The sequence below is a fragment of the Grus americana genome, chromosome 2 (genome assembly GCF_028858705.1).
Source record: "Grus americana isolate bGruAme1 chromosome 2, bGruAme1.mat, whole genome shotgun sequence".
NCBI classification, from domain to species: Eukaryota; Metazoa; Chordata; class Aves; order Gruiformes; family Gruidae; genus Grus; species Grus americana.
In genome coordinates this window covers 167,898,109-167,926,019 of record NC_072853.1, presented here as the reverse complement: position 1 = coordinate 167,926,019, position 27,911 = coordinate 167,898,109, and the positions used below count along the sequence as shown (strand labels likewise).

The 27,911-nt window shown below is 62.8% G+C and overlaps 1 protein-coding gene across 2 annotated transcripts; it reads right to left on the bottom strand.

Moving 5' to 3' along the window:
- Positions 1 to 65: 65 nt before the first annotated feature.
- NBEAL2 (neurobeachin like 2) lies at positions 66 to 27,704 on the bottom strand. 2 transcript variants are annotated; one of them, XM_054817194.1, is made up of 55 exons: positions 27,577 to 27,704; positions 21,887 to 21,975; positions 21,502 to 21,666; positions 20,554 to 20,635; positions 20,314 to 20,435; positions 20,129 to 20,211; positions 18,760 to 18,845; positions 17,938 to 18,223; positions 17,760 to 17,866; positions 17,457 to 17,540; positions 17,291 to 17,374; positions 17,055 to 17,153; positions 15,895 to 16,466; positions 15,675 to 15,807; positions 15,453 to 15,572; positions 15,043 to 15,373; positions 14,861 to 14,943; positions 14,681 to 14,773; positions 14,063 to 14,234; positions 13,379 to 13,512; positions 13,123 to 13,282; positions 12,945 to 13,047; positions 12,253 to 12,406; positions 11,952 to 12,110; positions 11,701 to 11,860; positions 11,436 to 11,521; positions 10,450 to 11,118; positions 10,193 to 10,371; positions 9,946 to 10,105; positions 8,473 to 8,610; positions 8,075 to 8,380; positions 7,742 to 7,891; positions 6,814 to 6,971; positions 6,610 to 6,734; positions 6,292 to 6,412; positions 6,049 to 6,206; positions 5,701 to 5,834; positions 5,501 to 5,608; positions 4,990 to 5,085; positions 4,786 to 4,910; positions 4,563 to 4,703; positions 4,349 to 4,479; positions 4,145 to 4,254; positions 3,918 to 4,035; positions 3,751 to 3,848; positions 3,545 to 3,661; positions 3,365 to 3,454; positions 3,143 to 3,252; positions 2,879 to 3,051; positions 2,517 to 2,611; positions 2,305 to 2,421; positions 2,067 to 2,228; positions 1,838 to 1,986; positions 1,582 to 1,717; positions 66 to 620 (listed from the first exon to the last, which is right to left on the bottom strand). In XM_054817194.1, exons 1-55 carry the CDS (start codon positions 27,625 to 27,627, stop codon positions 516 to 518), a joined length of 8,277 nt encoding a protein of 2,758 aa, XP_054673169.1. In that variant the 5' UTR covers positions 27,628 to 27,704; the 3' UTR covers positions 66 to 515. The 2 variants fall into 2 exon arrangements, with proteins under 2 accessions (XP_054673169.1, XP_054673170.1); XM_054817195.1 differs by lacking the exon at positions 27,577 to 27,704 and adding an exon at positions 24,122 to 24,414.
- Between the last annotated feature and the right edge of the window lie 207 nt (positions 27,705 to 27,911).

The following is a 27,911-nucleotide window of genomic DNA, read 5'->3' as shown; positions in this document are numbered from 1 at the left end:
CGGGTGTCCCCCCCCATCCAGCACGGGGCAGACAAGGGCCTTGCACACGTTTATTTCCCATAGATATATTATTTTTTTTTTCTGTAAAAGGTCTAAAAACGGATAGAAAAAAAAAAGGGGGGGGACACACACACCCCACACCCCCCCCCCCCCAGCCGGCTCCTGGCCAGCGGGCATGGTTGGGGGGGGGACGACACAACGTGGCACCCCCCCTCCCCAGCAAGGGCTCCCCGCCTCCTCCTCGCCCCCGTCCCTCTGCGGGAAGGGGGGTGCGTCCCCCTGTAATCGGGGGGGGGGGGCGTGGGGGCGATTCTGTGCCCCCCCCGTCCCGGGGGCTGCATAAGGCCACGGGCGATGGGCTGACGGGCAGCCTGCGGGCAGCACGGGGCTCTCCGTGTCCCCCCCCCCTCCCCGGCTTTGCGGGGCGCAGGGGTCCCCCCCGCCCCCACCGTCTCCGTGCAGGGGGGGCGCGCGGCACCCCGGGTGGGTGGGTTGGGTGGGTGGTGGGTGCCAGCCTAGGACTTGCCCTCGGCGGGGTTGTACTCGGTCTCGCCGGCCGAGACCTGGGAGATGCGCCGCGTGGAACGCCACAGCCGCCGGTGGAACTGGCCCGGCCGCACCTGCGGGGGTGGGGGGGGTGTGGGGGTGAGCGCCCACCCCACCGCCCCTTCCTCAACCACATCCTCTTCCGCATCTCCCCGCCCTTTATCCACCTCCATCCTCATCCTCTTCTCCACCCCCGTCCCCTTCCAGATCGTCACCCCCTTCTCCATCCCCATCGCCTCCCAATTGTCCATCTGCTTCTCCATCCCCGTCCCCATCTCCACCCCCTTCCAAACATCCATCACCCCCAGCCCCTTCCAAACCCCAGCCTTTGCTCCACACACTCAGCCCCTTCCCGTTCCAAATCCCCATCCCCATCTGCTCCATCCCCATCCCTTTCCCAACCCCTTCCTCATCGCTATCCACCCACCATCCCCTTCTCCACCTCCACCTCCATTCCCCCTTCTACCTCCATCCCCTTCTCCACCTCCGCCTCCACCCCCTTCTCCACCTCCGCCTCCACCTCCATCCCCTTCTCCACCTCCATCCCCTTCTCCACCTCCATCCCCTTCTCTACCTTCACCTCCACCTCCACCCCCACCTCCATCCCCTTCTCCACCTCCATCCCCTTCTCCACCTCCATCCCCTTCTCTACCTTCACCTCCACCTCCACCCCCACCTCCATCCCCTTCTCCACCTCCACCCCCACCTCCATCCCCTTCTCCACCTTCACCTCCACCTCCATCCCCTTCTCCACCTTCACCTCCACCTCCATCCCCACCTTCACCTCCACCTCCATCCCCTTCTCCACCTCCACCTCTATCCCCTTCTCTACCTTCACCTCCACCTCCAATCCCATTCCCTCCCTTTCCCATATCCCCTTCCCCGTATGGCCCCCATCTCACCCCACCTCTGTCCCCCTCTTCTCTGGAGAGCAAGAAGAACAAGCAGAGGGCCCCAGCCCAGCAGCACCCAATGGTCACCAAGGCATGACTCCCCCCAGCCCCACCACCACCTGGGGTGGGGGTCCACACTCACCTCAGCGGGCTGTCCAGCCCCCACCACGATGAGCTTGCCATCCTCCAACCCCACCAAGATATGACTCTTCTCCTTGGTGACGGACACGCTGTGGACGGGCACCCGCATGGGCACGGGGGGCACGGCCGGCCTGAGGCTGTGAGAAGACAAGTGGTGGGATGGTGTGAGAAGACGAGCAGTGGGATGGGACATCTCGAGCTCCTTGGGCACCCCAAGGGGGTGGTTGGGGTGGGACAAGGTGGGTGGTAGCCCTCACCTCTGGAGGTCACGGATCTCCAACCCGCACTGCATGGTCCCCAGCACCACGAACTCCTCCGTCAGGCACATGGCCGTCACCTCCTCGTCCAGCGGGACGGAGGAGAGGTGCTTCCCGTTCACTGAGTAGAGGTGCAGCGCAAACCTGTCCTGGAAGACAGAGCGAAAAGGGGGACACACACACACGCTGACAGTGACGAGGAGGAGGACACAGGGACACCTGGCCGTACCTTCAAGCAGGCTCGTTGACCCACAGTGGTCTGGGCGACCACCTGCCCCTCCGGCCCCACGGCCAGGTAGGAGAGGACGGCGGGTGGTGAGCTCTCGCCGGGTGGCCGCAGGGACCGGATGAAGAGACCCCGGCGGATGGTGTGGATGATGATGGTGCCATCCTACGGGAAGAAGGGGACGTGTGGTGGTGATGGTGGCACTGCCTACCCCGCCGCCCACCCCGCCACCCCAGCTCACCTTGGAGCCCGACACCGCCATGTCCAGCTCGGTGCTGATGGCCACGCACGTCACCTCGGCATCGTGGCCGTACAGGACCTGGACGGGTTTGGGAGCCAAGCCGCTGGAAAATCCACCCTGGTGTTGGGGACACGGGGACCTCAGTGACCTGGTGGCAGCGCCCACCACGAGTTCCCCCTGGCCAGAGCACAGGGTAAGGGTCAACCCCCTACCTGCTGTAGGACCTGCCACACCATGCAGGTGGTGTCCCGGGACCCAGAAATGAGGTAGATGCCGCAGAGATCGAGCGCCAGGCAGGTGACAACGTCTGTGACACCCAGAGGGACACCATGAGCCGCTGGTCCCGAACCACCACGCTTGGTACCCCAACCCCGTGGGATGGCACCAAGATGTGTTGTGGGGTTTTGGAGATGTTGCTAACCCTAATCCCACCCCAGCTCTGAGATGGAGCCTGGACTGTCCCCAGAAGATGGGAGACGGTGGGAGATGTCCCCTGCCCGCTCACATGTCCCCTGTCTCCCGCCATGGACCTGCAAACCCATCGGGGCATCTGCATCATTGGAAGAGGATGTACCTATGTGCCGGGTGATGTGCCCAACGATCTTCCCTTTGGCCAACGAGGTGACGCGGAGGCTGTTGTCCCAATGTCCCCCGCTGAAGAGCAGCTTCCCGTCGGGGGACACGGCCAGCGTGCGGGAGCAGAGGTCCGTGCCAGGGGCAAAAGGGCCTTGCAGGAAGCGTTGGGTCCTAGCGGAGAGGGACACGGGATGGTGGCAGAGCCATGGGTGGGCTGGTGGCACCTCCGGGGACCATCCCTGGGGACCACTCATCAACTCACTTTGCGCTGGAGACGGTGGGGTCTTTGGTGAAGCTGAAGTAGTTGGAGATGTTCTTGTCATAGGGCAACCAGTTGTGGGTCCCCAACAAGCCGTTGGCACTCACGGTGACCTGGGCAGAGATGGAGGTGACGCAGCTCCCACCACTGGAGCCCTCCTGGGGTTCAGTCCCAGTCCCCCCGAGTCAGCAGCATGCACCCATGCCTCAGTTTCCCCACACTCACCAGGATGTCAGGTGATCCCTGAGTGATGAAGGAGTGTGCCTGGTTCTTGGGAACGACAGCTTGCACCAGGGCCACCCCATCGCTGATGCCCTGCAGGGAGACGGCAACCGGTGGGCACCCTCCTGGCCACCACCAACCCCCCCAGTCCCGGCCAGATCCCCGCCCCAGGGTTGTCCTCACCTCCACAAAGAAGGACTTGAGCTGGTCCAGGTTCTCGAAGATGTTGGGTGAACGGGTGTCGAGGCGGGCCAGCCTCCGGGCAGCACTCTCTGCTGACAGCCGGGCAGGATGGGGCTCCTGGGGGGCGAGGGGACCCATGAGAAGGGGGGTGACCCCCTGAAAGGGGCTATTTTTGGGGGGGGGGGGGGGCACGGGGTATGAGCTACCTTGAGCAGCTGGCAGGGCGTCTGCCCAAAGTTGCTGATGATGCCCTCCAGAGCCTTTCTCTGTGTCTCGTCGGCGATGGCATCCAGGTCCACGGCCCCTGGGGATGGGGATGGTCATGGGGGGCCACCTGGCAGGTGCCGCCCCACCTCCCTGCCCCATGGCTCACCCTCATAGGTGCAGTAGTAGAAGACATTGAGGGCCTCCACGGCGGCCGGACCTCGTTGCTTGTACCCAAAAATGAGGTCGATCCACTCATGGAGATGAGCTGAGACATACTCTGACTCCTGTCCAAGGACGGGGCATCAGGGTGGGCCAGGAATGCCCACCACCCCCTGTAACCACCCCCCAGGGGTGGGAGTGGAGAAGAGGTTGGGGTGAGCTCCACCATCTCACCAGAGCTTTGCGGTGCTGGTAGATGAAGTCCTCACGGGACCGTGCCCACCGGGGCAGGACAACGTCGCCCACCTTCTCGTTGGAGAGCTGCAGGCAGCCCAGGTCGAAGCCTGCAGGCAGAGCAGGCAGGGGGTGATGGACACCGACCCCTGCCGTGCTCCCATGGGCACTGTCCCCATGGTGAGGATGATGGGTGCTCCTTACCGTTCTGGTTCTCCAGGAACTCAGGGAAGTAGAAGAACTCAGGGATGAGCTCTTTGACGTCCACGGGGTTCTCCATGCGGGCTTGCCACGCTGCTGGCACCGAATGGAACTGCCGGTCCGAGCAGTCAAACCTGGTGGCACAGGACACGTGGTTGGAGCCCACTCGTCCCTGCCATGATGTTCCCTCCCCGGGGTCCACCCACTGGGCGCCCACCTGCCGCTCTGCAGCTGGATGTGGAGGGTGGTGAAGGGCTCGGTGCGGATCAGGTAGTGCATGACGCCCGCCGCGTTGGAGTAGTGTGTGCCGTAGTGGAACTTGTCCACGGTGCCCGTGGGGTCCTCGAAGCTCTCGTACCTGGGGGCGAGGTGGGGGGGTTCCATCGGGAGCCAGGCAGGCACTCCCTGCATCCCCCGTCCCTCGTTTTTGGGGTACTCACTTCTCCTTCACGTCCCGGGCGTGCCGCTCGTTGGCCACCCCGATGGGCTTGGACAGGTCCCGAAACACGGCTGGGTCGGTGAGGTCGAGGGTCTCCGAGACGTAATCCTGCAGGATCCAGGGAAACTGGGCGGGGGCGGGAGGTGGGTGAGGCTGGGGGGGACACGGGCTCACTGGGGGGACAGTGGGGGGACACGGGGCTCACCACGGGGTACTGGGAGAGGTCGTTGTAGGTGCGCCCCGCGATCGTGTTCAGCTGCATGAGGTACTCGAAGTTGGAGATCTCCCGCAGGACCCATTTCTGGAGCGGAGGGAGGATGGCTGAGATGGGCAGGAGACGGGGCAGACCCCCCTACCCCATGGCTGTGCCCGTCCCATGGCCACCCCTGGTCCCAGACCATCCCTGGTCCCACAGCCATCCCCATCCCCTGTCCATCCCTGGCCCCATGGCCATCCCGTCCCACAGCCATCCCTGGTCTCAGACCATCCCTGGTCCCATGGCTGTCCCCACCCCACAGCTGTCCCTGATGCCATGGCCACCCCCGTCCCATGGCCATCCCCAGTCCCACGGCCACACCTGGTCCACAGTCATCTCCATCCCATGGCCATCCCTGGTGCCACGGTCATCTCCAACCCACGGCCATCCCTATTCCACACTGGCACCCTCCTTGGGAAGAGGAGATATGGAGTGGGGGTGGGCAAGGGGGGGCCGGTACCTGGGTGAGCCCCGAGGCTTTCAGCAGCTCCTGGGGTGACCGGCTGCCAAAGTAGATCTGGTTGGGGGGACGCAGGCCGAGGATGCAGGAGTACACCTTGTTTCTCACCTGGGGGGACGCAGGTAGGACGTGGAGTGGCTGGAGGCCGGGCAGTGTCGTGGCCCCAGGGGGGGTTTTGGGGGAGGAAAGGGTGCCACCACCTTTTTTCTGAAGTTGAGGAAGTAGTTGGCTTGGTCGATGAAGAAGAGCTCGAGCGCGGAGCGGCGCAGGTTGTAGCGGCGCAGGTGGACCTCACGCAGGTGGGACAAGGGGCGCTTAAAGTCATAGCCGATCCCTGCCGAGATGTGGGGGCACAGAGCCCCATGGGCATCATTGTCCACCCGGAACCCAATTCCCAAGGTAGGGATGGGGGCCAGCATCGCCCTGGGGCTGGGAGAAGCCCACCCCGAAAATGACCAGCACCTGGTGAGATGGGCTTCTGGGGGAGATGGGATGGGTGGGAGGTTCCTCACCCCGCCTTGCTCCCCCTGAGGGGCACACATTGTTACCTCCTTCTGTCTCCTCCTTCTCGCTGCTGCCGTCGTAGAAGTAGATGTGCTGGGTTGTCACCTCCAGGCGTCCGGGGACGACGGCCACCGTCGTGATGAGCTCGCAGTCCTCTGAGACCACCAGCTTCTCCCGCTGGTTCTGCTCCTTGGGCTCAGCCCTGGGTGACACCGAGGGTGAGGACACCCTGGTGACACCTCCAGCCTGGGCGAGCCAGTGCCATGGCAGGGGACAGGGACACTCACTGGTTGTCCAGGACGGGGAGGTCCTCCTCAGCCAGTTGGTCATCCTCTAGCTCGCTCACCTTGGCCTCCTTGGCCATGGCGAGTGGGAGGGACTCGGCGGGGTTGTGAAGGTGATCAGCTCCTGAAACGAGGAGGGGGTCAACAGACACCCCCAGCCACCCGCAGCTGGGGGACGAGTCCCACGAGGGTTCTCCATCCCACTCCCCAACTCCAACAGGGTCCACAACAGCTTCCAGCTCAACCCCACCATGTGCATCCAAACGGTGACACCCCCTTGCATGGGGGCACCCCTGGGTGCCCCACTCCCATCAGCCTCACCCAGGTTGTCCCGTAGGGCGCTGGCCTCCAAGTGTTGGTCAAAATTCAGGTTGGGCACCAGCTTCAGCCTCATCCGAGAGTAGGTCTCAGCGCTCGACAGCTTCCAGCGAACCTCTGGTGGGTTCCTGGGGGGCAGGTGGGGTGAGGCACCCCGGGGACCCCGAGCCATGCCACCCCTCCCTGAGGACTGAGGCGGGTGCTCACCGGTCAGCCCAGGCAGAGCGGGGCGAGGTGAGGAGGCGGCACAGGGACCGCCATTGCTTCAGCACAGTGCTGTGGTGGTTGTTGGCCTGCTTGAGCACGTTGGCGTGCCGGATGTTTTCCGCCTTGGAGCGCTTCGCCACTGGCTCCAGCACCAGCTCCTGCCGAGGGAGTGGGAGAGTGAAGTGATAGCAGGGCTGGGGCTTGGGGACGTCCCTGAGGTGAGGAGCATGTCCACGGGGTGATGTCCCCAGGGCAAGGAGAACGTCCCCAGTGTGATGTACTTGGGCTGAGAAGCACATCCTTGGGATATGTCCCTGGGTGAGGAGCATGTTCCCTGGGTGAGGAGCAAATCCCCAAGATAATGTCCCCAGGACGATGAGCACATCCCCAGGACGATAGTCCTGGGATGAGGAGCATGTCCCCAGAATGATGTCCCCAGGAAGAGGAGCACATCCTGACGATGATGTCCCCAGAGTGAGGAGGATCTCCCCAGGATGACATCCCCAGGATGAAGAGCACATCTCCAGGATTAATATCCCTGGGGTGAGGAACATGTCCCCAAGAAGAGGTGCTCAGAGCAAGGAGCATGTTCACGGGATGACATCCTTGGGGTGAGGAGCACATCCCCATGACCCCCAGATGACGTCCCTGGGGTGAGGACACATCCCTAAAAAAGTCCCTGGGATGAAGAGCACATCCCGAGGACCATGTCCCCAAGGTGAGGGGGATGTCCCCAGGATGACATCCTCGGGATGAGGGGCACATCCCTAGGATTAATATCCCCAGGGAGAGGACCATGTCCCTAGGATGACATCCCCAACGTGAGGAGCACGTCCCCTGGATGACATCCTTGGGGTGAGGAGCATGTCCCCAGGATGAGGAGCACATCCCCAGGGTGACATCCCAGGTGGGAAGGAGCAAACAGTACCTGGAACATCTTGCGGCTGGCCGCCTTCTCCTGCTCCCGCCGCTGGGAGCTGCTCATCATGGCATCATAGCAGGCGTTCCAGAAATTGGACATGTGGTCATGGCTCTTGGCAAAAGTGTCCATCTCGAACTGGGCCATGGTGGGCTGCACCTACCAAGAGAACCGGGCCGAGAGGGGAGGTGTTTGCACGGCTTGGCACCCACCAACCGTCATCCATGAGCATCCCTGCCCTAGAAGTCACCCCTGCAGGCTGTCCCAACCCGGTGGTGACACGGGTCACCTGAGAAGGTGTTCCCCCAACAGCGATGCCACCCCATGCCCCACAGCACCCACGTGCTTCTCGATGAAGCCCCTCCATTCCGGGGTGGTACAGAAGAGCTGGAAGTCCTCATAGAAAGTGGGGCTGCCGTTGGTCGGGGGCAATGAGGGCAGGAAGAGCTGCAGCTGCAGGGTCTCGTAGCACTGGTCCATGAGCGTTCGAACGATGGGCACCAACCAGGAGAAGGTCTCCGACTTGGCATCCAGCGAGCGTCGCAGCGGGGTCTCCAGCTTGCCCAGCAGGTAGCAAGCCTCATCCTTTTTGGGGGCCGAGGCGGTCTGCAGCAGGCTGTGCAGCTTCACGTACGCCAGCGAGTGCAGCTGGAGGGGGGGACGTGGGACATCAGATGGGGCCACCTGCTCTGCCCCAAGGGCTGGGGTCTCACCCTGAACCCCAGGAAGGGTTGACCCACCTGGGGGTCCTGCAGCATGATGTAGCCCACGAGGATGCGTAGACCCGTCTGGGCCATCTCCTTGAGGTCGGAGGTGCCGTTGGCCAGGTGGTACCAGACGCCCAGCTTGTCCAGCAGACTGCTCACCCCCTCGTAGATCTGGGGGGGCACAGTGAGTCCCCCACCCAGCCACGGACCCCCCCACCTCTCCAGCTGGGTGGGCACAAAGCCACCAGGTCTGTCCTCGTCACCCAGCCACCCTTGGCTTTGCTTGACGTGGGTTTGGGTTATGGGCGGGGGTTAGGGTATGGGTTTACGGTAAGGGTGTAGGGTTAGGCTTAAGGGTTAGGATAAACCATAGGCTGAGGTTTATGGCAAGGATGTAGGGTTAAGGTTTGGGATTAGGATTTAGGAGGTACGGTTAGATTTATACATTCGGAGTTAAGGTTGGGGCTTGGGGTATAGGATTAGGATTTTGGCTTACAGTAAGGTTGTGGGGTTAGGGTTAAGGGTTGGGACTGGGCTTAGGGCTGGGGTAAAGGGTTGAGGTTTATAGCAAAGATGTAGGGTTAAGGTTTAGGATTAGGATTTAGGAGGTACGGTTATGATTTAGGTTTAGGGTTAGAGCTTAGGTTATAGGGCTAGGGTTTTGGGTTTACAGCGAGGGTGTAGGGTTAAAGTTTAGGGGTTAAGGTTCAGGATCAGGGTTAGGGTTAGATTTACATGTTATGAGTTAGGGACAGGCTTTAGGGTTAGATCTTAGCATATAGGGTTAGAGTATAGGGTTAGGTGTACAGTAAGGTTGTAGGGTTAGGCTTAAGGGTTAGGGTATAGGATTGGGTTAGGGTTGAGGTTTACGGCAAGGATGTAGGGTTAAGGTTTTGGATTTGGATTGAGGAGGTACGGTTAGATTACAGGTTATGAGTTAAGGTTAGGGTTTGGGGTTTCAGTTTACAGTAAGAGTGTAGGGTTAGGGTTAAGATTAGGGTTAAGGGTTGGGGGTTACGACAAGGATGTAGGGTTATGGTTTAGGATTAGGGGTTAGGGTTTAGGATCAGGGTTAGAGTTCACAGCAAGGGTTAGGGTTAGATTTACATGCTATGAGTTAGGGATGGGGTTTAGGGTTAGATCTTGGCATGTAGGAGCAGGGGATCTGATCTGGGTTTGTGGTAAGGTTGTAGGATTGGGGTTAAGGATAGAATTAGGGGTTAGGGCTGGGTATAGGACTGAGCTTCACAGCAGGAGTGCAGGGTTAGGGTTAAGGCTTAGGGTGAGCTGGGGTTTATGGCAGCGGTGTAGGGCTAGGGCTCAGGTTTAGGGTTAGGTTTAGGGGTTAGGATTAGGGCTACGGTTTAGGATTAAGGCACAGGTTATTGCCTAAGGTTAGGTTCAAGGGGTGGGGGCAGGGTTTAGGGTTAGGACTAACACCAGGGGTTAGCACTAGGGTTCAGAGCTCAGGTTTGGGATCAGGAACCCCTGCTCGTGCCCATCCACCTTCTCGCTCCACAGGGCCTGGTTGTTGTGTCCCTCGGAGAACAAGAAGTCCTGGAGCAGCCGCAGCAGCTTGAGGGCGTTGTGGGTGAGACCGGGCAGGGCAGATGGCCCCGACTCCTTCAGGTCCGTCAACGCCGACTCCAGCATCATCTCCAGCAGGCTGTGGGAGAGCAGGCGGCTCCGTAGGGTGGTCCTCCCTTGGGGTGCACCCCCTAGAGTCCTTGCTCCAGACCTGGGCAGGACTCACCTGCGCTTGATCTCATCAGGGGGCCGCACCAGCTCACACGCTGTCCCCAGCTTGGTGAGGACGGAGAAGACCTGCCCGCGTTCCCTCCACGCTGCGTCGTCCCAGCCCTCCACCCCACGCCAGGTGACCGAGAAGATGATGTTGGTCAGGAGGTTGCACAGCTCCTCCTCAGGTGTTTGCTGTCAAGGGGGAGGAAGGGTGAGAGGTCTGGTGTCCAGCGTAGCCCAGGGTGGTGGGGACGATGGTTTGGGACTCACCTGGGGGTTGCTGGTGTTGGAAACGTTGTCACTGGGCAGAGCATCTTGGTAGCTGCTCTCATCCAGGACATTTGAGAGGCTGGAGCTCTTGCGTGCTCGCATCCCCGGGAAGGGCTTGAAGCTCTCCAGGGGTGAGGGGGTACCGGGGCCGCTGGCAGGGGTCTGCGTGCCGCTCTCGGCCGTGGTGATGGAGCTGGTGCTGGCCAGGTCAAGCCCCAGGTCGAAGGGTGAGGTGGAGAACGGTGAGAGTGGGTGGTAGACACCATCGAAGGGAGGACCATCACCAGGGTTGGAGGATGAGCGGCTAGCCCGGTCGGAGGAGTCGAAAGACTTAAAGTTGTAGGAGTGGAAGGACTTGGTGCGGCCGCTCGGGGAGATGGAGTGGTCGGAGAAGCCCTCGGAGAGCTCCTGGTCTGAGGCCTCGTAGCCCAGTGGCAGGAAGACGTCCAGCTCCTGCAGCTCGGCTGGTGGTGGGCTCATCCCCTCTTTGACAGGGGGGTCCGAGAGGCGGAGGAGCTCCAGGCAGCTCCCGTTGCCTGCGTTGCTCAAGCTGTGCTGGCGGCACTCATAGGACTCCTTGACGTAGAGCTTGGTGAGCGTGTCCTGCCAGCCGGCCAACCTCGCCAGCTGCTTCACCATGTCCTGCTGTGCGTAGATCAAGTGGAAGAGCTGCGAGAGGAAGCCAGGGGGAGACCTGATGATGTTGCCATGGCTCCTGGCCGCCTCTTGGGGGTTTGGTCCCTCCAAGGGGCAGGATGTTCAGGCTGGCTGCCGATGGTCCTGAGATCTTGGATCTCCCATAACCATCAAAGGGTGCTGGGGCTGCACCACCTCCATGCTGGCGGGTCCACGTGCCAACAAGCCTGTGCATGAGGTGTTACCACCATTCCCATGGTCCCCAGGTTTGGGCATGGCTGGGTGCCCAGGGAGCTCAGCCCCAGGGTGACCGCTCGGTCATGGCCCCTTGCACCCAAGGTCCTGCTCACCTTGCGGCAGATATCAAGCCGGACAGTCAGCTCGGTCCGGTGGGACAGGTAAACCACGGCCACCAGGTCCTTGTAGTTGGGAGGGTCTATGGACAAGGAGAGACAGTACAGTGGCGGGACACCTCCTTCTGTCCCCAAAAGCCAGCAAAGACCCCCCAGTGCCAAGACCAACTGAGCCTCATGGGAAGCCACCAGCGATGACCCCATGCTACGTGTTTGGGATGGGTGGCCAAGGCCAGCCTGGTTTTGGCAGGGCACATGGTACCTGCCCCGAGGACCTGCTCTGAGAGGCAGCGGAAAAGCAGCATGGAGCCGGGCACGTCGCTAAGGCAGGTGATGAGTCCCTGATACCCGATGTCCTTCAGCTTCAGGCGGTTCTTGCTACGCTCGGGGACCTTCTCATACTTCAGCATCTTGTAGAGAACCTGGAGAGGCAGAGAGGGGTGGCCGCCCTGCTGTGGCAAAGCCCCTGGCTCCTGGGGATGGCAAGAGGTTGGCGCTGGGGACCTGCCTTACCTTGAAGACCCTCTCCCGCACTTCATCTGAGAACTTCTTCTGCACCAGCAGTGAGAAGAGAATCTCCACGTGGCCTGGCTCAAAGAGGAAGGCGAAGAGCTGCTCCTGGGCAGGCGAGCCCTTCAGCAGGCTGTGGATCACCTCCAGCGCCCCACAGACCTGCAGGACACAGGGCTGGTTGTCCACTGCCCTCCACGTGCCCCACCAGGACCTCAGTGGCTTCTCCTCACTCACTGCCAAGTGCTGGGCCGGCCCGTGGCACACTGAGGTGTTGGGGGACCCAGGTGACCGGGTGCCATACCTGCTGCTCGTCCTGTGCCCCGGCCAGGTAGCTCAGCAAGCTGTGCATCTCCTCCCCAGAGAAGCTCCTGCAGAAGAAATCCTTCACCAGACTGAAGAGGGATGTCTGCACTGTCTTGATGTCATCGGTGGCTGTAGTCTTCTCCCTGGAGGTGCTGATGGACAGACACGCATGGGCATTCCCTCTGGGGACATGAACAGCCACCCTCCTGCCCCTTGTCACCCATAGATAGCATGATCCCAAATTCCACCACAGAGCCTGAGGAGCTCCAGGGCAGCCTGGTGTGGACATCCCTTCTGGTCAACCCTGCCCACTGGGAAATGTCAACCCAACGCATTTGGGTCTCCGCAGGGTGTAAGCATCCCCAGTGCCACGGGCGTGCAGAAATGCATTGGGTTAGACAAGAAGAAGTCATCAGTTTGTTGCAGAAACCACCATGCTCTTGGTGGCAGTGGACTTTGGGGCTGAGCAGTTGCAAGTCTGGATGGAGGCTTGGGGATAGGACATGGCCATGGGGAGTGGAAGGTCCTGAACCCTCCACCACGCTCCGGCACCGGGAGCTTATCCCGTAGGTGCTTGCGGGGGGGGATATTGCCCCAAGCAAAGGGTGTTTACCCCAAACCACAGCTCTGAGGGGTGAAGCCCAGCGCCACGTCAGCATTCAGGGGTCCAGGCTACAAGCGGCAGCTCACCCGTAGTACGTCCGGATGGAGTCGAGGATGTACTGCACCCCGTACTTCTTGCGGATGCGCTGCTTGTGGTCCTTGACGACGTTGGCCAGATACTGGATGTGACCTGTAGGGAGAAGGTCTGAGCGGCCGTGGAGGTCGGTTGGGATGGAGAACACCCCCAAGCACCCTCAGTTCCCACCTAAGCGGACGGCAAAGTCGCTGTTGCTCCAGATGTGGAAGTCGAAGAGGAGATGCTGGTAGAGGAGGTGCAGCAGGAGCCCACTGCCCTCAGAGGCCACCTGCTCCATGAGGATCTGCGAGGCCATCAACGTGCTCATGTCCAGCAGCGGACCGGAGACCTGCCATGGGCGAGAGGGGAGGCTTGCAGCCCCGGCGTCCTCCTTGCGGAACGACCTTGAGGACTGTGGGATGGAGCCTTTGGTAGCCCCCCTCACCTTCTGCAGCAGCGCCCCGATGATGGCCGGCCCGTGGCACTGCACCAGGCTTTCCTGGTTCACCGGGTGGTTCTGGATGAAGTTCTTCACCAGCAGCAGGAAGGCGGCCACGCTGTTCCTCTCCAGCCTGCTCTCTGCAAGGCACAGGGCAGAGCCCCACCAGTAGCTGTGAGCCCTGTGCCCACCCAAACACCCTCCTACAGCGCTGCCTGCATCTGCCTGCAAAGGGCATCCTGGAGACCCCACCGTCAACTCTTCTCTGCAAACTTTTCCCCTATTTGCCCAAATTTAAGCTAGTGAAAAACTCCGTTGCTCTGAGCTTCTTGGAAATAAGCAGCTGGCTATGGAAAGAAAGTTCGTTTCACCTATGCAGGAGAAGGCTCCTTCATGAACCCAGCCCTACTACAAGACACCAGAGACTCCACACAAAGGCAAGCCAGATGTAAGCAGGCTGAAGCTACCCTCATCTTCCCAGAACTGCTTGTTTATGACTAATTGGGTCATAACAACATTAAAAGATGTCAACGGTTTCTCCATTTCCCTGTAACTCTTGGTGCCTCAGGCAAGACTTCTCCTGCCTGTGGTAGACACCAGCCTGGTACAGGCAGCACCCACGCAGCAGCGAGGTTACCTCCAGCCACCCGAGCAGGACGGTTCCCACTCCACATCCCCTGAGGTCCTCACCTGAGGACTTGCCCAGCGGGATGAGCATGCCCTGGGCATTCCTGGAGGACGTCAGCTCTGGCCCCACCAGGTTGTTGGTCTCCTGCTCATCCTCAGGCTCCTCCTTCTTGGACACCACTTGGTCGAGCAGGGGCAGCAGCACGCCCATGCCACCCACGCAGTTGACCACGTCCTGCCAGAGGGAGGCGAGAGGCTTTGCTGGGTGCTGCGTGGTGAGGGCAGCGCAGAGCAGGAGGTTGTACGTGCACCCAGGGTCCATCCTGCCTGCTCACAGCCTCAGCCCAAGCCAGGAAGAGCCCAGCTCCGTGGCTAGCAAAGACTGTGGCGTGCCCAGACCCATCCTACAGCACCAACCTAAAACAGGTCCCCAGAAAGCACCCGTTCCCCTGCAACGACCACCCATGGTGCCCACCCTGGACACTGAGGATCTACGGGGCAGACAGGTCCTTGGTGGACCCAGTATCACGTAGCAGAGTCCCTGTAGGGACCAGGGGAACCACCATGGCCATCCAACACCCCTCGGGGGTCCTGTCCTGGCCCTGTACCCAAGGAGGGGCCCAGCTGCCTCCACGCCACAGGGTAGATGGGCCAGGATGGACCACCCTGTGCCCGGCATACCTTGATGTCCCAGTTGACCACCTTGTGCCCTGTCAGCCTCCCATCCAAGCTGTGGCTGGGAGAGAGGTCCAGGCAGATGTTGTTCCTGCAAGCCTAGAAGAGAGCACCATGGGAGCATCTTCATGCTCCTGGAGATGTCACCTATGGCAGAGGGTCTACCAGGGGGTTGGCTTTCCTCACCTGTGGAGTGTAGTACAGCAAGAGCTTGCTGCTGAGCTCCACCAAGTCACCTTCCAGTGTAAAAGGTGATGTGACGTTTGGCCCTGGGGAAAGAGCATTGGGATGAGCTGAGGCATGGTGGGCGAGACCCTGGTTGCCACCAGCACCCCTGCAGACGTCCCCCATGTCTCACTCTGACACACCTGCGCAGAAGAGTGCCTTGACCTGAGCTTGCTGCAGAGCCTCGCAGAAGATGGCCACGGAGCCCAGGTGACCCTCCAGGGAGGTGGGGCTGCCCCACTCGGTGTCCTGGCTGCCAGCTGCCGTGGTGGCCACCACCCCCTCGGTGGGGGGCTGAGTGGGGGTCCAGGCGTGGGGGCCAAGGGCGGCGGGGACGGACTGGGAGCGGCCGAGAGCAGGGCGCTGGGTGAAGACCAGCTCCGGCCCGTGGGACGCCGGCGGGTGGCTGGTGGTGGTGGCAGTGGTGGTGGTGGTCCGGTGGCCCGCAGAGCCAATGCAGCAGGAGGTGAAGGACTGGAAGGGAGAAGGTGCTCAGCCCCCAGCCCCATGCCATGGGGAGGGGTCCAGACGGGCGTGGGGTGGGGTCCCCCACCTCATGGAGGGAGGGGAAGCGCAGCTGCGCCGTCTTCCGCAGGTGTCCATCGGTGTAGATGCTGACGATGTTCTGGCCGAAGGGCCGGCGGCCAGCCACGTGGACAATGTCAACGCAATGCTGGGGGGATAGAGAGGGGGTGTCAGGCATCCTGGTGTCCTCATTGTCCCCCCCGATGGGGACAGGGATGAGAAGGGGGATAGGGATGGGGGTGATGCTCACCCAAGCCGAGTCGTTGAAGGCAAACTCCGGCAATGCCACCGTCATGTAGTCCTTCTTGGTGCAGACGGCCACCACCAACACGCCGCCAGCGGTGAAAAATGCCTCAAAGCCCGTCCCGCCAGCCGTGAAGAAGCTGGTGGATGAGAAGCACGGCGAGGATGATGCTGCTGCCCTTCCTCATCATCCCCTCAGCCCCCACGGCCCCTCCATCGAGCATCACCTGTAGAGCTGCCTCCTCTTCGGCCTCACCGGTGGCTCAGGCTCCTCCTCGCTCAGGCACAACCAGGCGTGGAAGGCGAAGGCACCTCCGGGCCACTTCTGGACGGCGGGCACCATGATCCCCGCCATACCGGGCGTCAGGTCGAAGCACTGCAGCGCCCGGGGGGGTCCCTCGGCCCGTGCCATCCCTGAGAGCGCCCGGATGACGGGCGCCACGTAGGTATGCGGTCCCCGACCCCGCTCGCGCCGCAGCAGACGCAGCAGCTGCCGCAGCTCCCCGGGGCGGATGGAGAGGCTGCCCAACGCCCGCAGCAGCTCCAGTAAATTTTCGGAGCAGGCAGCTGGCAGCGCCGGCTCGGTGGCCAGGGCACCCAGCAGGCAGCCCACCATGCCGGCCTTGACGCAGGTGAGGCGGCTGGACAGGGAGGCTTCGCAGAGCCGCCGCAGCTGGTCTGAGAGGAAGACCTGCAGCTCCCGGCACGCCAACGCCGGCAGCCAGGCCAGCAAGATGAGCAGGGGTTGCTCGTTACGGATGGGGCGCACCGGGAAGGAGCTGTGGTCGCCTTCCACTGCCTGCCGAAACACAAGAGCCGGTCGGTGTAGCCCTGACGCTGCGGAGAGGGACAGATCCTCCCCCTGGCTACCCCAGGCTGGTGGCAGAGACTCTGTGCATCAAGTGCTTTGGAGACTCCTGTGCATCAAGCCTATCAGAGATCCTTGAGCATCAAGAATCTTGGAGACCCTCATGCATCAAGAATCTTGTAGAACTCCGTGCATCAAAAATCTTGGAGAACCCCCATGCATCAAGCATTTTGGTGGCCCTTGTGCATCAAGGATTTTGGAGACTCCCGTGCATCAAGCATTTCAGAGATCCCCAGGTATCAAGTGCCTTGGAGAACCTGTGCATCAAGCATTTTGGAGATGTTGGCACATCCAGCAGTACCAGGGCAAGCACCAGATCAGAAAGGGCTCACATCTCCCCAAAGCTGAGCATGACTCCAAGCTAAAGATGGCCCCAAGACCCCTCGGGAGGGAGCTGATGGGAAACTAGCAGGGTGGAGAGGACTGAGGGTTGAGGAATGGGGCTGCCGGGGGCTGAATTCCACCACGAACCACCAGCACTGAGGGCTTTGCTCAGCGTGGAGAAGCGGGCATGCTCACCATGTTGAGGAGCTCCTGGAGCAGGCGTTGGGTGGGTTGGCCTTGACTCCTCAAGACCTCGTAGAGGTGGGCATAGCCAATGCGCTCCTTGAACACCTCCTGCAAACACCCGGGCACGTGGGACCCTGCACCGAGCCCCACCACGTGCTGCTTTCACCCCAGCCCACCTCGCAGCGTGAAAATCCCCAAACCCAGCCATTTTTGGGGTGTCTCCCCCACCCTGGTCCACTGCCCACCTTGGCCGAGGGAGAGTTACTCATGATGGCGGTGAGCACTCCGATGGCGTGGACTGCGATGGCGTCAGAGCAGCTGTTGAAGACCTACGGAGACATGGTGAGTCTGCTGAGCCATGGGGTTGGGGGGACACTGGTGGTTTGGTTATGGGGTGGCCCCACACAATACCTGCTGGAGCCCATCCCTGTCTGGCGGCTGCATGGGGATCTCGTTCCAGGCTTCACTTGCCTCCCGCGAGTTGCTGAGGTAGAGCTGTGGGACACGGGGCGGGCGTCAGCCCCGATGAGAAGCACCCGGTACGGGGTGGGGGAAGAGGGAAGAAGGTTACGGAGTGTCCCCACCCCAGGGATGCCGCTGCAGCGCGGCCACCCCATCCCGGCATCGTTTAGAGCCAGGAAGGGCGAGGATGGAGACGAAGGTGCCCAATCCTGGTGTCATCAAGAGAAGACACCGACGTGGCCACCCTGGTACCTTGCTGTTTTGGAGGAGGCGGATGATGTGCTCGAAGCAGTTGTTGCTGAGAAAGACGGCTTGGAGGACCGGCCGGTCCTCACAGTTCAGCATGGCCGGGATGGCATCTACGGCGAGGTGGAGATGGCTCAGCGCCCATCCCACGTCCCCGTCCCCATCCCCGTCCCCATCCACCTACCCAGCATGAGGACGCGGAGAGCGATGAGGCCACTGGCCGCTTCCGGTGCCAAGGAAGCGACGGGCAGGTCGGAATTGAGCACCCTGAAGTAACCATCCAGGAGGACACGCAACGGCACGGGGCCGGCGCCGGGACTGCTGCCGTGCAGCACGTGGACCACGGCCACCACGCCACGTAACGCCAGCTCCAGCAACACGGGGACCGGGGACGTCCCCCCACCTCCCCGCCGCAGCACCCCCAGCAGCACCTCCACCGCCGCCGGCGTGATGGCCCGCAGCGCGTTGGGCTGTCGGGATGATGGGGGAGGAAGAGACAGGCTTTCATGTCGCCTATCGCGATATAAAAATCCTTCATTTAAGCTATTAACGCCGAGCCCGACGCCTCCAGCGCTGCAGGTTTTACCCCCCCCCCCCAACCCACACCCAGCTCCTGGGCGCGTGCAAATTAATTTAAAGCAAATTTCAGTGCTATTAATTAAATCCTGATTTTTTTTTTTTTAAGCATCGGGTTAATTACAATCTATTTCTGTTCAAATTTATTCAGCCAAGAAGTTCTCATCTGCCATCCCAGTGCCGAACCGGTGGTGAACCAGCAGCTTCAGCTCAACCCCTTCTTTAATTTAATTATTTTATTTTATTTTTTTTTTTTAAAGGTTAAAACCCACTGAATTTTGGGCCGGAATTTTACATACGATTTTTAAAGGCTTTTGAAAATTTAAGCAGTTTAATTCCAGGGTTTATCTCGCTCGGAATAAAGAAAGCTTTGGGGTTTATCACTTGGATGATGATCCCGAGTCCCCTCCCATCCCCTTTCCAACGCTACCTTGGATCCGGAGAGGATAGCCCCAAAAAGATGGATAAGTCGAATTTGGAGTGTTTCGGGGAGCTGAGTTCCGGCTTGGAAACTCTCTGTGAGGATGAAGAAGGAAAGATTTACTTTGGGGAGTAAAAAGGAAAAAAAAAGGGGGGGGAGAAGAGGGGAGAAAAAGAGGGGGGAAAAAGAGGGGGGAAAAAGAGGGGGGAAAAAGAGGGGGGAAAAAGAGGGGGGAAAAAGAGGGGGGAAAAAGAGGGGGGAAAAAGAGGGGGAAAAAGAGGGGGGAAAAAGAGGGGGGAAAAAGAGGGGGGAAAAAGAGGGGGAAAAAGAGGGGGAAAAAGAGGGGGAAAAAGAGGGGGAAAAAGAGGGGGAAAAAGAGGGGGAAAAAGAGGGGGAAAAAGAGGGGGAAAAAGGAAAAAAAGGAAAAAAAGGAAAAAAAGGAAAAAAAGGAAAAAAAGGAAAAAAAGGAAAAAAAGGAAAAAAAGGAAAAAAAGGAAAAAAGGGAAAAAAGGGAAAAAAGGGAAAAAAGGAAAAAAAAGGAAAAAAGGAAAAAAAAGGAAAAAAGGGAAAAAAAAGGAAAAAAGGAAAAAAAGGAAAAAAAGGAAAAAAAAGGAAAAAAGAAAAAAAAAGAAAAAAAAGAAAAAAAAGTAAAAAAAAGAAGGAAAAAAAAAAATCCCTTTTCTACCCCAAAATCCAACCCGTGGTGGGCGCCGGACCCTGCCGATAACGGAGACGAGGACGCTCAAATTTTTTCTGCAGCTCCGGTCGCGCCGACGGAGGGTTATTATTCTTTTTTTTTTTGCCCCCCCCCCCTAAATAAACGGGACTTTTGCTCAAAAATAGGGTTCGGTTTGGGGATTTACGAGCGGTTGGGAGTTTTAGGTGATTTTTCCCCCCCCCCCGTAACGCCTTTTGCCTCGGAAAGGGGTTTTGGTTGTGGTTTTTTTTGGGGAGGGGGGGGGCTTTCCCGGACCAAAAAAAAAAAAATAAATAAAAAAAAAAATCCCCTTTGCATTGATTTTTGCTTCTCAGGTCGGGGAGGACTTAAGTACTCCTATAGGATCCTATACCTGCCGCCGGGACCCCGTACGTGCCCGTACGGGCACGTACGGGGTCCCGGCGGCAGGTATAGGATCCCTATAGGATAACCGGGGGGGGGGCAGGTATAGGATTCTATACGTACCCCCAAATATTACACCCCCCCACGGATTCTATACGTGCTCCTGCATCCCGCCCCAGCATCCTCTACCCGGATGCTCTGCGTACCTATGGATCCCATACGGACCCTTTATGCGTCCCCCCCCTCCCCGATCCCAAGCCGGGCTGCAGCGGGCGATGACGGGGTGAAGGGGGGGGGGGTCTGAGCCCCCCCTTTTACCTTGGAAGAAGGCGCCGAATTCGGGGGGCAAAGGGGCCGGGGTGAATTTGTATTTACTCTTCTCCTTGGCGCTGATGACTTCCCTGGAAAAAGAGGGGTGAGGTTGGGGTGGGGGGGGGGGGACATGAGGGGGGGTAGAGGGTTTTGGGGTGCAGTGGGGGGGGGGTGTGGGGGTGTCCGCTCACCCGCTCAGCTGCCGTCGCCAGGTCTGGTAGGGGTCGAAGAGGCACTCGCAGAGATGGAGGGCGTAGAGCATCCCGCTCTCCAGCTGCATCCCGCTCCGCTCATCCTCCTGGATACTCTTCAGCTGCCGGAAAATCCGAGCGGGATTAAGCCTGCTCCTTCTCCACCCCCCCCCCCCCCCCCCAAAAAAAAAAATCCTCCTCTGGCTGAGCCCCCACCCCATTCCTAAAATTGGGGCTCACTTTGCTCGTGCAGATCCGCAGCAGCTTCAGCACCTCCGGGATGAAGCCGGGGGTTTTGTCCGCTTGGATGTTCTCCAGGTTCCTGCGAGGATTTGGGGGGGGGGGGGGGTAACGCATCGGGGGGGTTGATGCATCGGGGGGGTTGATGGATTGGGGGGGGCGGTTGTGTATCATGGGGGGGTTTAACGCAGCAGCCGGCGCAAGGTAGGGCACGTCCTCAGCTGAACCCCAAGAACGGCTGGGAAAGGGGGGGCGGGGGGCAGGTGGATGGGGGGGGGGGGTGGTGTCGTGTCCCCCCCCCCCGGGGACACAGAGGTGGCGGCTCCATGGGGACGCTGCTGCCAGGGATCACCCTACGGCGGCTGGCAGGCAGGGACAAGGAGGGGGGGGATGCAGTTTTGGGGGGGACAATGATGCACCTCATGGGGGTAAGCTGTGTTTGGGGGGGTAAATGCTGTGTTTTGGGGTGACGTGATGCACTTTGGGGGGGGTGATGATGCACTTTTGTGGGGGGGTCGTTGCACTTGGCGGGGGGGGGGGAGTGTGCTTTTGGGGAGGGATGCTGCGCTTCAGTGGGGGGATGCTGCGTTTTGGGGGATGCGGCACTTCATGAGGGGGCAACGCTGCGCTGCAGGGTGGGGGATGCTCTGGTTTGGGGGGGGGGGGGGGCAGGGGGTGGGGGGGCATGCACACCCGGGAAGGCACCGCAGCGGTTTGGGACCGGGGCGATACCGGTTTGGTCCCTTCAGCGACGACTTGTTGGGGGGGGGCACCCAGGACCCAGAGATGGGGGAGTCCCCTCAGTGCCCCCCCCCCCCCTTCCCTCCCAGCACCCGACGGGGCGCGGGGCAGAGCCGGGCTGCGCTTGGGCCCGATCCTGCGGCGCGGGGAGGACCAAACCCAGGAGCACCCATGGGTGGTGGTGGTGGGGGGGGGGGTGTCACCCACCTGGAGATGATGATGAAGAACTTGAGGAGGAGCAGCGCCTGCCCCAGGCCGCCCCCCCCGCCCTCCTCCCGCGGGACCTGGGCCACGCACTGCCCCAGCCGCTGGCTCAGCACCTGCAGCACCTCCCGCGGCAGCACCGGGATCTCCGACACCGACTCCTCCGGCCTGCGGTGCGGGGAGGGGGGGGGGAGAAAAAACAGGGGTGGCAGGATGTGACCTCCCCCCCCCCTCCCCAAGCTTCAGACCGGATGGTTTAAAACCACGGCGAGCGGATGAGCCGCCGCCGCGACAACCCCCAAATTTAGCTGTGGGTGTCAGCACCTGCCCCCCACCCCCCGCGGGGGGTCGCCCTTGCAGCACCCAAGGGTGCCGGGGTGCTCCTCACCTCCTGGGCTCCAGCGAGGGCAGGGCGATGATCTTCTCGAAGTTCATGACGAAGGCTTCCAGCCACTGCTGCAGGTAGGAGAGGTCCTTCTGCAAGGGCAAGGGGGGATGGAGCTGCTGGCCAATCAGATCCCACCGTGACCACCGCTCCGGAGGTATCAGCCAATCGGCAGCCAGAGTGGGCAAGTTTACCCCCACCCCCCCCCCCCCAGGAGCTGCTGGTCAATTGGCAGCGGGGGCATGAGCTGACCAATCAGCACACAGAGCAGCGCAACCTGTGGGACCGCTGGCCAATCAGCACACAGAGCAGTGCAACCTGTGGAGATACTGGCCAATCAGCACACAGAGCAGTGCAACCTGTGGAGGTACTGGCCCATCAGCACACAGAGCAGTGCAACCTGTGGGACTGCTGACCAATCAGCACACAGAGCAGCGCAACCTGTGGGAGCACCGACCAATCAGCACACAGAGCAGCACAAAATGTGGAGATACTGGCCAATCAGCACACAGAGCAGCGCAACCTGTGGGACTGCTGACCAATCAGCACACAGAGCAGCACAACCTGTGGAGATACTGGCCAATCAGCACACAGAGCAGCACAACCTGTGGAGATACTGGCCAATCAGCACACAGAGCAGTGCAAAATGTGGAGATACTGGCCAATCAGCACACAGAGCAGCGCAACCTGTGGGACTGCTGACCAATCAGCACACAGAGCAGTGCAACCTGTGGGAGCACCGACCAATCAGCACACAGAGCAGCACAAAATGTGGAGATACTGGCCAATCAGCACACAGAGCAGTGCAACCTGTGGGACCGCTGACCAATCAGCACACAGAGCAGCACAACCTGTGGGACCGCCAACCAATCAGCACACAGAGCAGCGCAACCTGTGGAGATACTGGCCAATCAGCACCCAGAGCAGCAAAACCCATGGAGCTGCTGCCCAATCAGCACCAGGAGCAGCACAACCTGTGAACTTCCTGACCAATCCGCATCCAGAGCCACGTAACCTGTAAAGCCGCTGACGAATCAGCCGCTAGAGACAACCGCCAGCCAATCAACAGCAAGAACCGCCAGCCCTTAAACACAACTGCTGGCCAATCGCTCGCACAGAGTACCTCGCCCCTGGACCTGCCGACCAATCAGCACCTAGAGCGCCTGCCCCTACAGGCAGCAGCCAGCCAATCAGCTCGCGCAGCTGGCACCGCCTGTCACAACCCCCCAGCCCGGCAGTTGTGCAACCGCGTGTGCAACAGCGTGATTCACCCACCGCGCCCCGGGGCTGGTCACCCCCCACCCACTGCACCTGGGGGGCACCCGTGTCCTGAGCACCCCAGCGCAGCACCCCGGGGTGCCCCACGTCCCTGTGCACCCCCATGCAGCACCCTGGGGTGCCCCACGTCCCTGTGCACCCCAGCGCAGCACCCCGGGGTGCCCCACGTCCCCGTGCACCCCCATGCAGCACCCTGGGGTCACCCATGGCCCTGCACACCCCAGTGCAGCACCTGGGGGGCACCCGTGTCCTGAGCACCCCCATGCAGCACCCCGGGGTGCCCCACATCCCCATGCACCCCCATGCAGCACCCTGGGGTCACCCATGGCCCTGCACATCCCCATGCAGCACCTTGGGGGCACCCGTGTCCTGAGCACCCCCATGCAGCACCCCAGGGTGCCCCATGTCCCCGCGTACCCCCATGCAGCACCCCAGGGTGCCCCACATCCCCGCGTACCCCCATGCAGCACCCCGGGGTGCCCCACATCCCCGTGCACGCCCATGCAGCACCCTGGGGTCACCCATGGCCCTGCACACCCCCACACAGCACCCCGGGGTGCCCCATGGCCCCGTGCACCCCCACGCAGCACCCCAGGGTGCCCCCAGCCCAGGCAGGGACCGTCCCCCTTGGGGACATCCCGCTCCCCGGAAACACGGGGGGGGCCCGATGCCTCCCCGGGCACCCACAGCACTGCCACGGCAGAGGGGACCCCGAGGGGTCGCACGCTCCTCCCAGCAGCATCCCCCCCCCAACCCCCCCCCCCCCCCAGCCCCCCCCCCAGGACCCCCGACACCCCCGTCCGAGCCGGCGCGTCGCCTGCGTCACCCATTCCCCCCCAAAACCCGCTCCCCCCCTGCCCCCCCATTTACTACCGGGTACCGCTCAGCCGCAAGCGCCAGCATCCGGTGGGGCAAGTTGGGGGTCCCCCATGTCCCCCCCTCCCCCGGACCCCCCCATACCTGGCCGGCGGGGTGACCGTGGCCGTCCATGACCCCGGTGCACGGTGAGCTGCGCCGGCGCAGCCGGGACGGGATGAGGCGTGTGTGTTTGGGGGGGGATGTTGTTATTTGACGTCCCCCCCCCGCCCCTTTTCTCGCCGCCGCCTCGTTTTGCACAAGAGCGAAGAGACAAAAAAACCAAAAAAAAACCCCCAAAAAAAAACCCCAACAAAAAACCAACCCCCAAAAAGAACCCAACCCCTAGCGCGGAGCATCAGGAAATGCCAAGTCACCCGCCGCCCCAACGGTGCTTCCTCCCACCGCGCCCGGCCGCCCGGCACAGTTTCGGGGTGTCGGGGTGTCGCCGGTTGCCCCCCAGCCCCGTACGCCCACCCGCGCCGGCTCCGGGAACGCGATTGAGGTCGTGGTGGCGACGGCGAGGGCACGCGCGGGGCGATCGGCATCGTCGCCGGAGCCAGCGCAAGGCGCGGGCACGAAGCTCCGGCCCGGCCGGTTTCAAACCCCACGCGATAACCGGCCGGCGCCCCGCACCCACGAGCCAAAACCCCGCTGCCGCCCTCGCGCGCCCGACGCCGGAGCGCGTTGAGTTCGCCGGTTCTCAGCAACCCTCCTGCCCGCCCCGCCCCACCCCACCGGTCCCCCTCGCACCCACCCGGTGCCGGCGTCCCATGCCGGCGCGGCGCTCACCGGGTCGGTGCCGGCGGCCGCCCCCGCTGGTGCCCGTCCCAGCCGGTTGCCGGCTGGCGGAGCCTGTTGGGTGGCTTCTGGGCTCAGCCGGCGCGGTGCCGCCTGGGAACGGTGCGCCGGCACCTCCGTCCCTCGCTGGTGCCGCCGAAAGCACCGGACCCCCCTCCCCCCCACCCCCCAAAAGTGACGGTGGCGAAGCCGCCGGGTTGTCACCTCCCTGCCGTTGAGCCCCTTGGGGTGACACCGAGGGGCCCGGCGGTGGGATCCCACCGGGGTCCCCGCCACCCTCTGCCACCCCCCGGCTGGTGCCGGACAAGGCGGCCGGCACCGTCCCATGGCCGCCCGGTGACACCCCCGGGGACATCCCTGTCCCCCGCCAGCACCGGTGGCGTGGTGACGTGAGCTGCGCCTTCTTCTAAAGCCGCGACAGGTAACGCGGTGGGTGCCGGCGCGTGGCCCTCACCAGAGGTCACCGCCCGGGGAGGGGGGCCGTGGCAGGGGACGCTGCCGTCGAGGTGACGCTTGGACCGGTGGCATCGCCTGCCCGGCGGCGGGACGGCAGAAGGTTGACCCGCGTTCCCGCATAGGGACGTCACCGCAGCGAAGGCCGGCGCGGTTTGGCAGCGTGGCCCGGCCGGGGAGGTGACACCCAGGTACCTCTCGGAGGTGGCACGGACGCCCCGTCGGTGCGCGGGCACACCCCGACGGCGTGGCACTGGTGTCCCCAAGCGGGACGCGCAGCCGGTGGTGCAGAACGCGTCCCCAAAGGAGGGCGCACACGCCGACGGCATGGGACACGTCCACGTGTGCACACCCTGCCGGCGATGCACGCATCCTTGTGCAAGCTTGCACGCCCGACAGCATGGCAGGCGTCCCCACAGGACCACACACGTCCCCGTGGCGTGGCACGCGTCCCCGTACCACCGCTCGCGCAAACCCGCGTGGCACGCGTCCCCCGTTCCAGCACGTGCGCCCCGATGGCACAGCACCCGCCCTCGTGCGAGCGCGAACACCCCAACGGAGTGGCGCACGTCCCCACGTGACCACGCACGCCCAGCGGCGCGGCACGTGTCCCCTGTCCGAGCACGCAGACCCCGACGGCGCGGCACGCGTCCCTGCGCGAGCGCGAACACCTCAACCGCGCGACGCCTGTCCGCGCGTGACCACGCGCACCTGGCGGTGTGACAGGCGTCCCCGCACGAGCTTGTGCACCCGACGGCACGGCACGCGTCCCCGTAGCACCGCGCACACCCGACGGCACGGCACGCGTCCCCGCGTGAGCGTGAACACCGCGACGGCACGGCACGCGTTCCGGTCCCACCGTCCCCACCCGCCGGCGTGGCGCGTGGCCCTCGCACGAGCCCCCCGGGACCGGTCCCACCAAAGCCGTTGCTCCCCTGTGTCCCGCCATGGGATTTCGGGGTTTTTCCCACCCGCACCCATCCCCGCGGTCCCGGGAACCCCAATCCCGACGGCGGTGCCGGCTCCCTGCCGATCCGGGGGCAGCCGCCTCCGTGGCCGAGGGGACCCCGAGGATGCTCCGACCCCTTTTCCCGGCGCTGAGCAAAGGGGGGTGCGGGGTGGGGGGGGGCGTGGGGTGGTTTGTTTTGGGGTGCAGAAGAGCCGGTGAGTCCCGGGGGGGGGGTCGCGGGGTTGAACGAAGGGACAGACGTGACGGCTGTCCCCATGCCCAGCTGGGACTGGGGGGGTGTGTGTGTCCCCCTTGGTGGGGTCTGGGGGCCGAAATGGGGTCCCTTCACCCCAAAACCCTGGCTGGTCACCCCAACCAGCGCAGGAGCCTGGGGTGACATGGGGGGGGGGCCGGGGTGTCTCCTCTTCTCCAGGATCCAGCCCCCCCCCCCAACCTGGGGACAATTAAGGAGGAAACGAAGCGCCAGGGACTCTTGGGGGGGGGGGGTGTGTCCTGTTTGGGGGGACCCCCCAGCTCCCCAAGTACCGGCTGCCCCCCCCCGGCCAGAGCTGCTCGAGGGGAGGGAAACACAACGCGGGGGGGCGGGGTGCCGAGGGGGGGCTGGGGGGTCCCCCCCGAGCAGGACACCCCCCCCGTCCCCCCCCCGCTGCTCCAATGTCACCGCGGCCGCACCTGCTGCCTGGCGGGGGCGCAGGGACCCGGGGGGGGGGCGCGGATCCCTCCCCCCCCACTCTCCCGAGTGGGTATAAGGGGGTGTGGACACCCCCCCCCCGTCCCCCCGGGTGGGGTGCGGGATGCGGCGGGAGGGGGTGCCCCCCGGGGGGGGGGGGGGGGGTGTCACGGACCTCGGTGTGCGGTGACCCACGGAGGGTGGGGAGAGAAACACGAGGGGGGGAGGCGTGTCGTGGACCCCCGGGGATATGGCGGGGGGGGGGGGGGATGGGCGTCCGGAGGGGGACACGGTGCCCCCCACGGGGATCGCGGACCCCAGGATGCAGCAGTGGGGTGCAGGGGGGATGCGGTGCCACCCCACGGGGGGGGGGGGCGGGCCGCACGGTGGGAGAGGGGTGTCGCGGCGTGTAGCAGTGGGGCGCGGGGGGGGGGGGGTCACGACACACGACACCCACACGACACGGTGCCCCCCAAGTGTGGAATCCCCCCCCTCAAGGCAGAAGGTGCAGGCAGGGGGGTGCGGGCAGGGCTCATCCTCACGCAGGAAAGGGGGAATGCAGGCAGCGGGGCTGATGCGGGGGGGGGAAGAAGGGGTGCTGTGCCCCCCCCCCCCAAAAAAAAAAGCAAGGCGGAGGGGGGGGGGGGTCTCCGGTGCCGCCCTCACCTTGGCGAAGTAGAGCATCCAAAGCTCGTAGAGCCGCTCCCGGGAAGCCATGCCGGGCCGGCACGGCTCGGTACGGCACGGTACGGCACGGCGGGCAGCTCCGCCCCCCCCCCATTGCCGGGCCCTCCCCCAGGTACGGGGGGGGGGGCCCCCCCCTTGTCACCGCCCCCCCCCCGGTACCGGGTACCTGCTGCGCCCTTCCCCACCCCCTCTTTTACCTCCCCCCCCACGCAGCCCGGAGGGCTGCGTGGGGGGGGAGGTAAAAGAGGGGGTGGGGAAGGTAAAATTCCTCCCCCCCCCAATAATTATTGCCCCCCCCAATTAAGTCAGCTGAG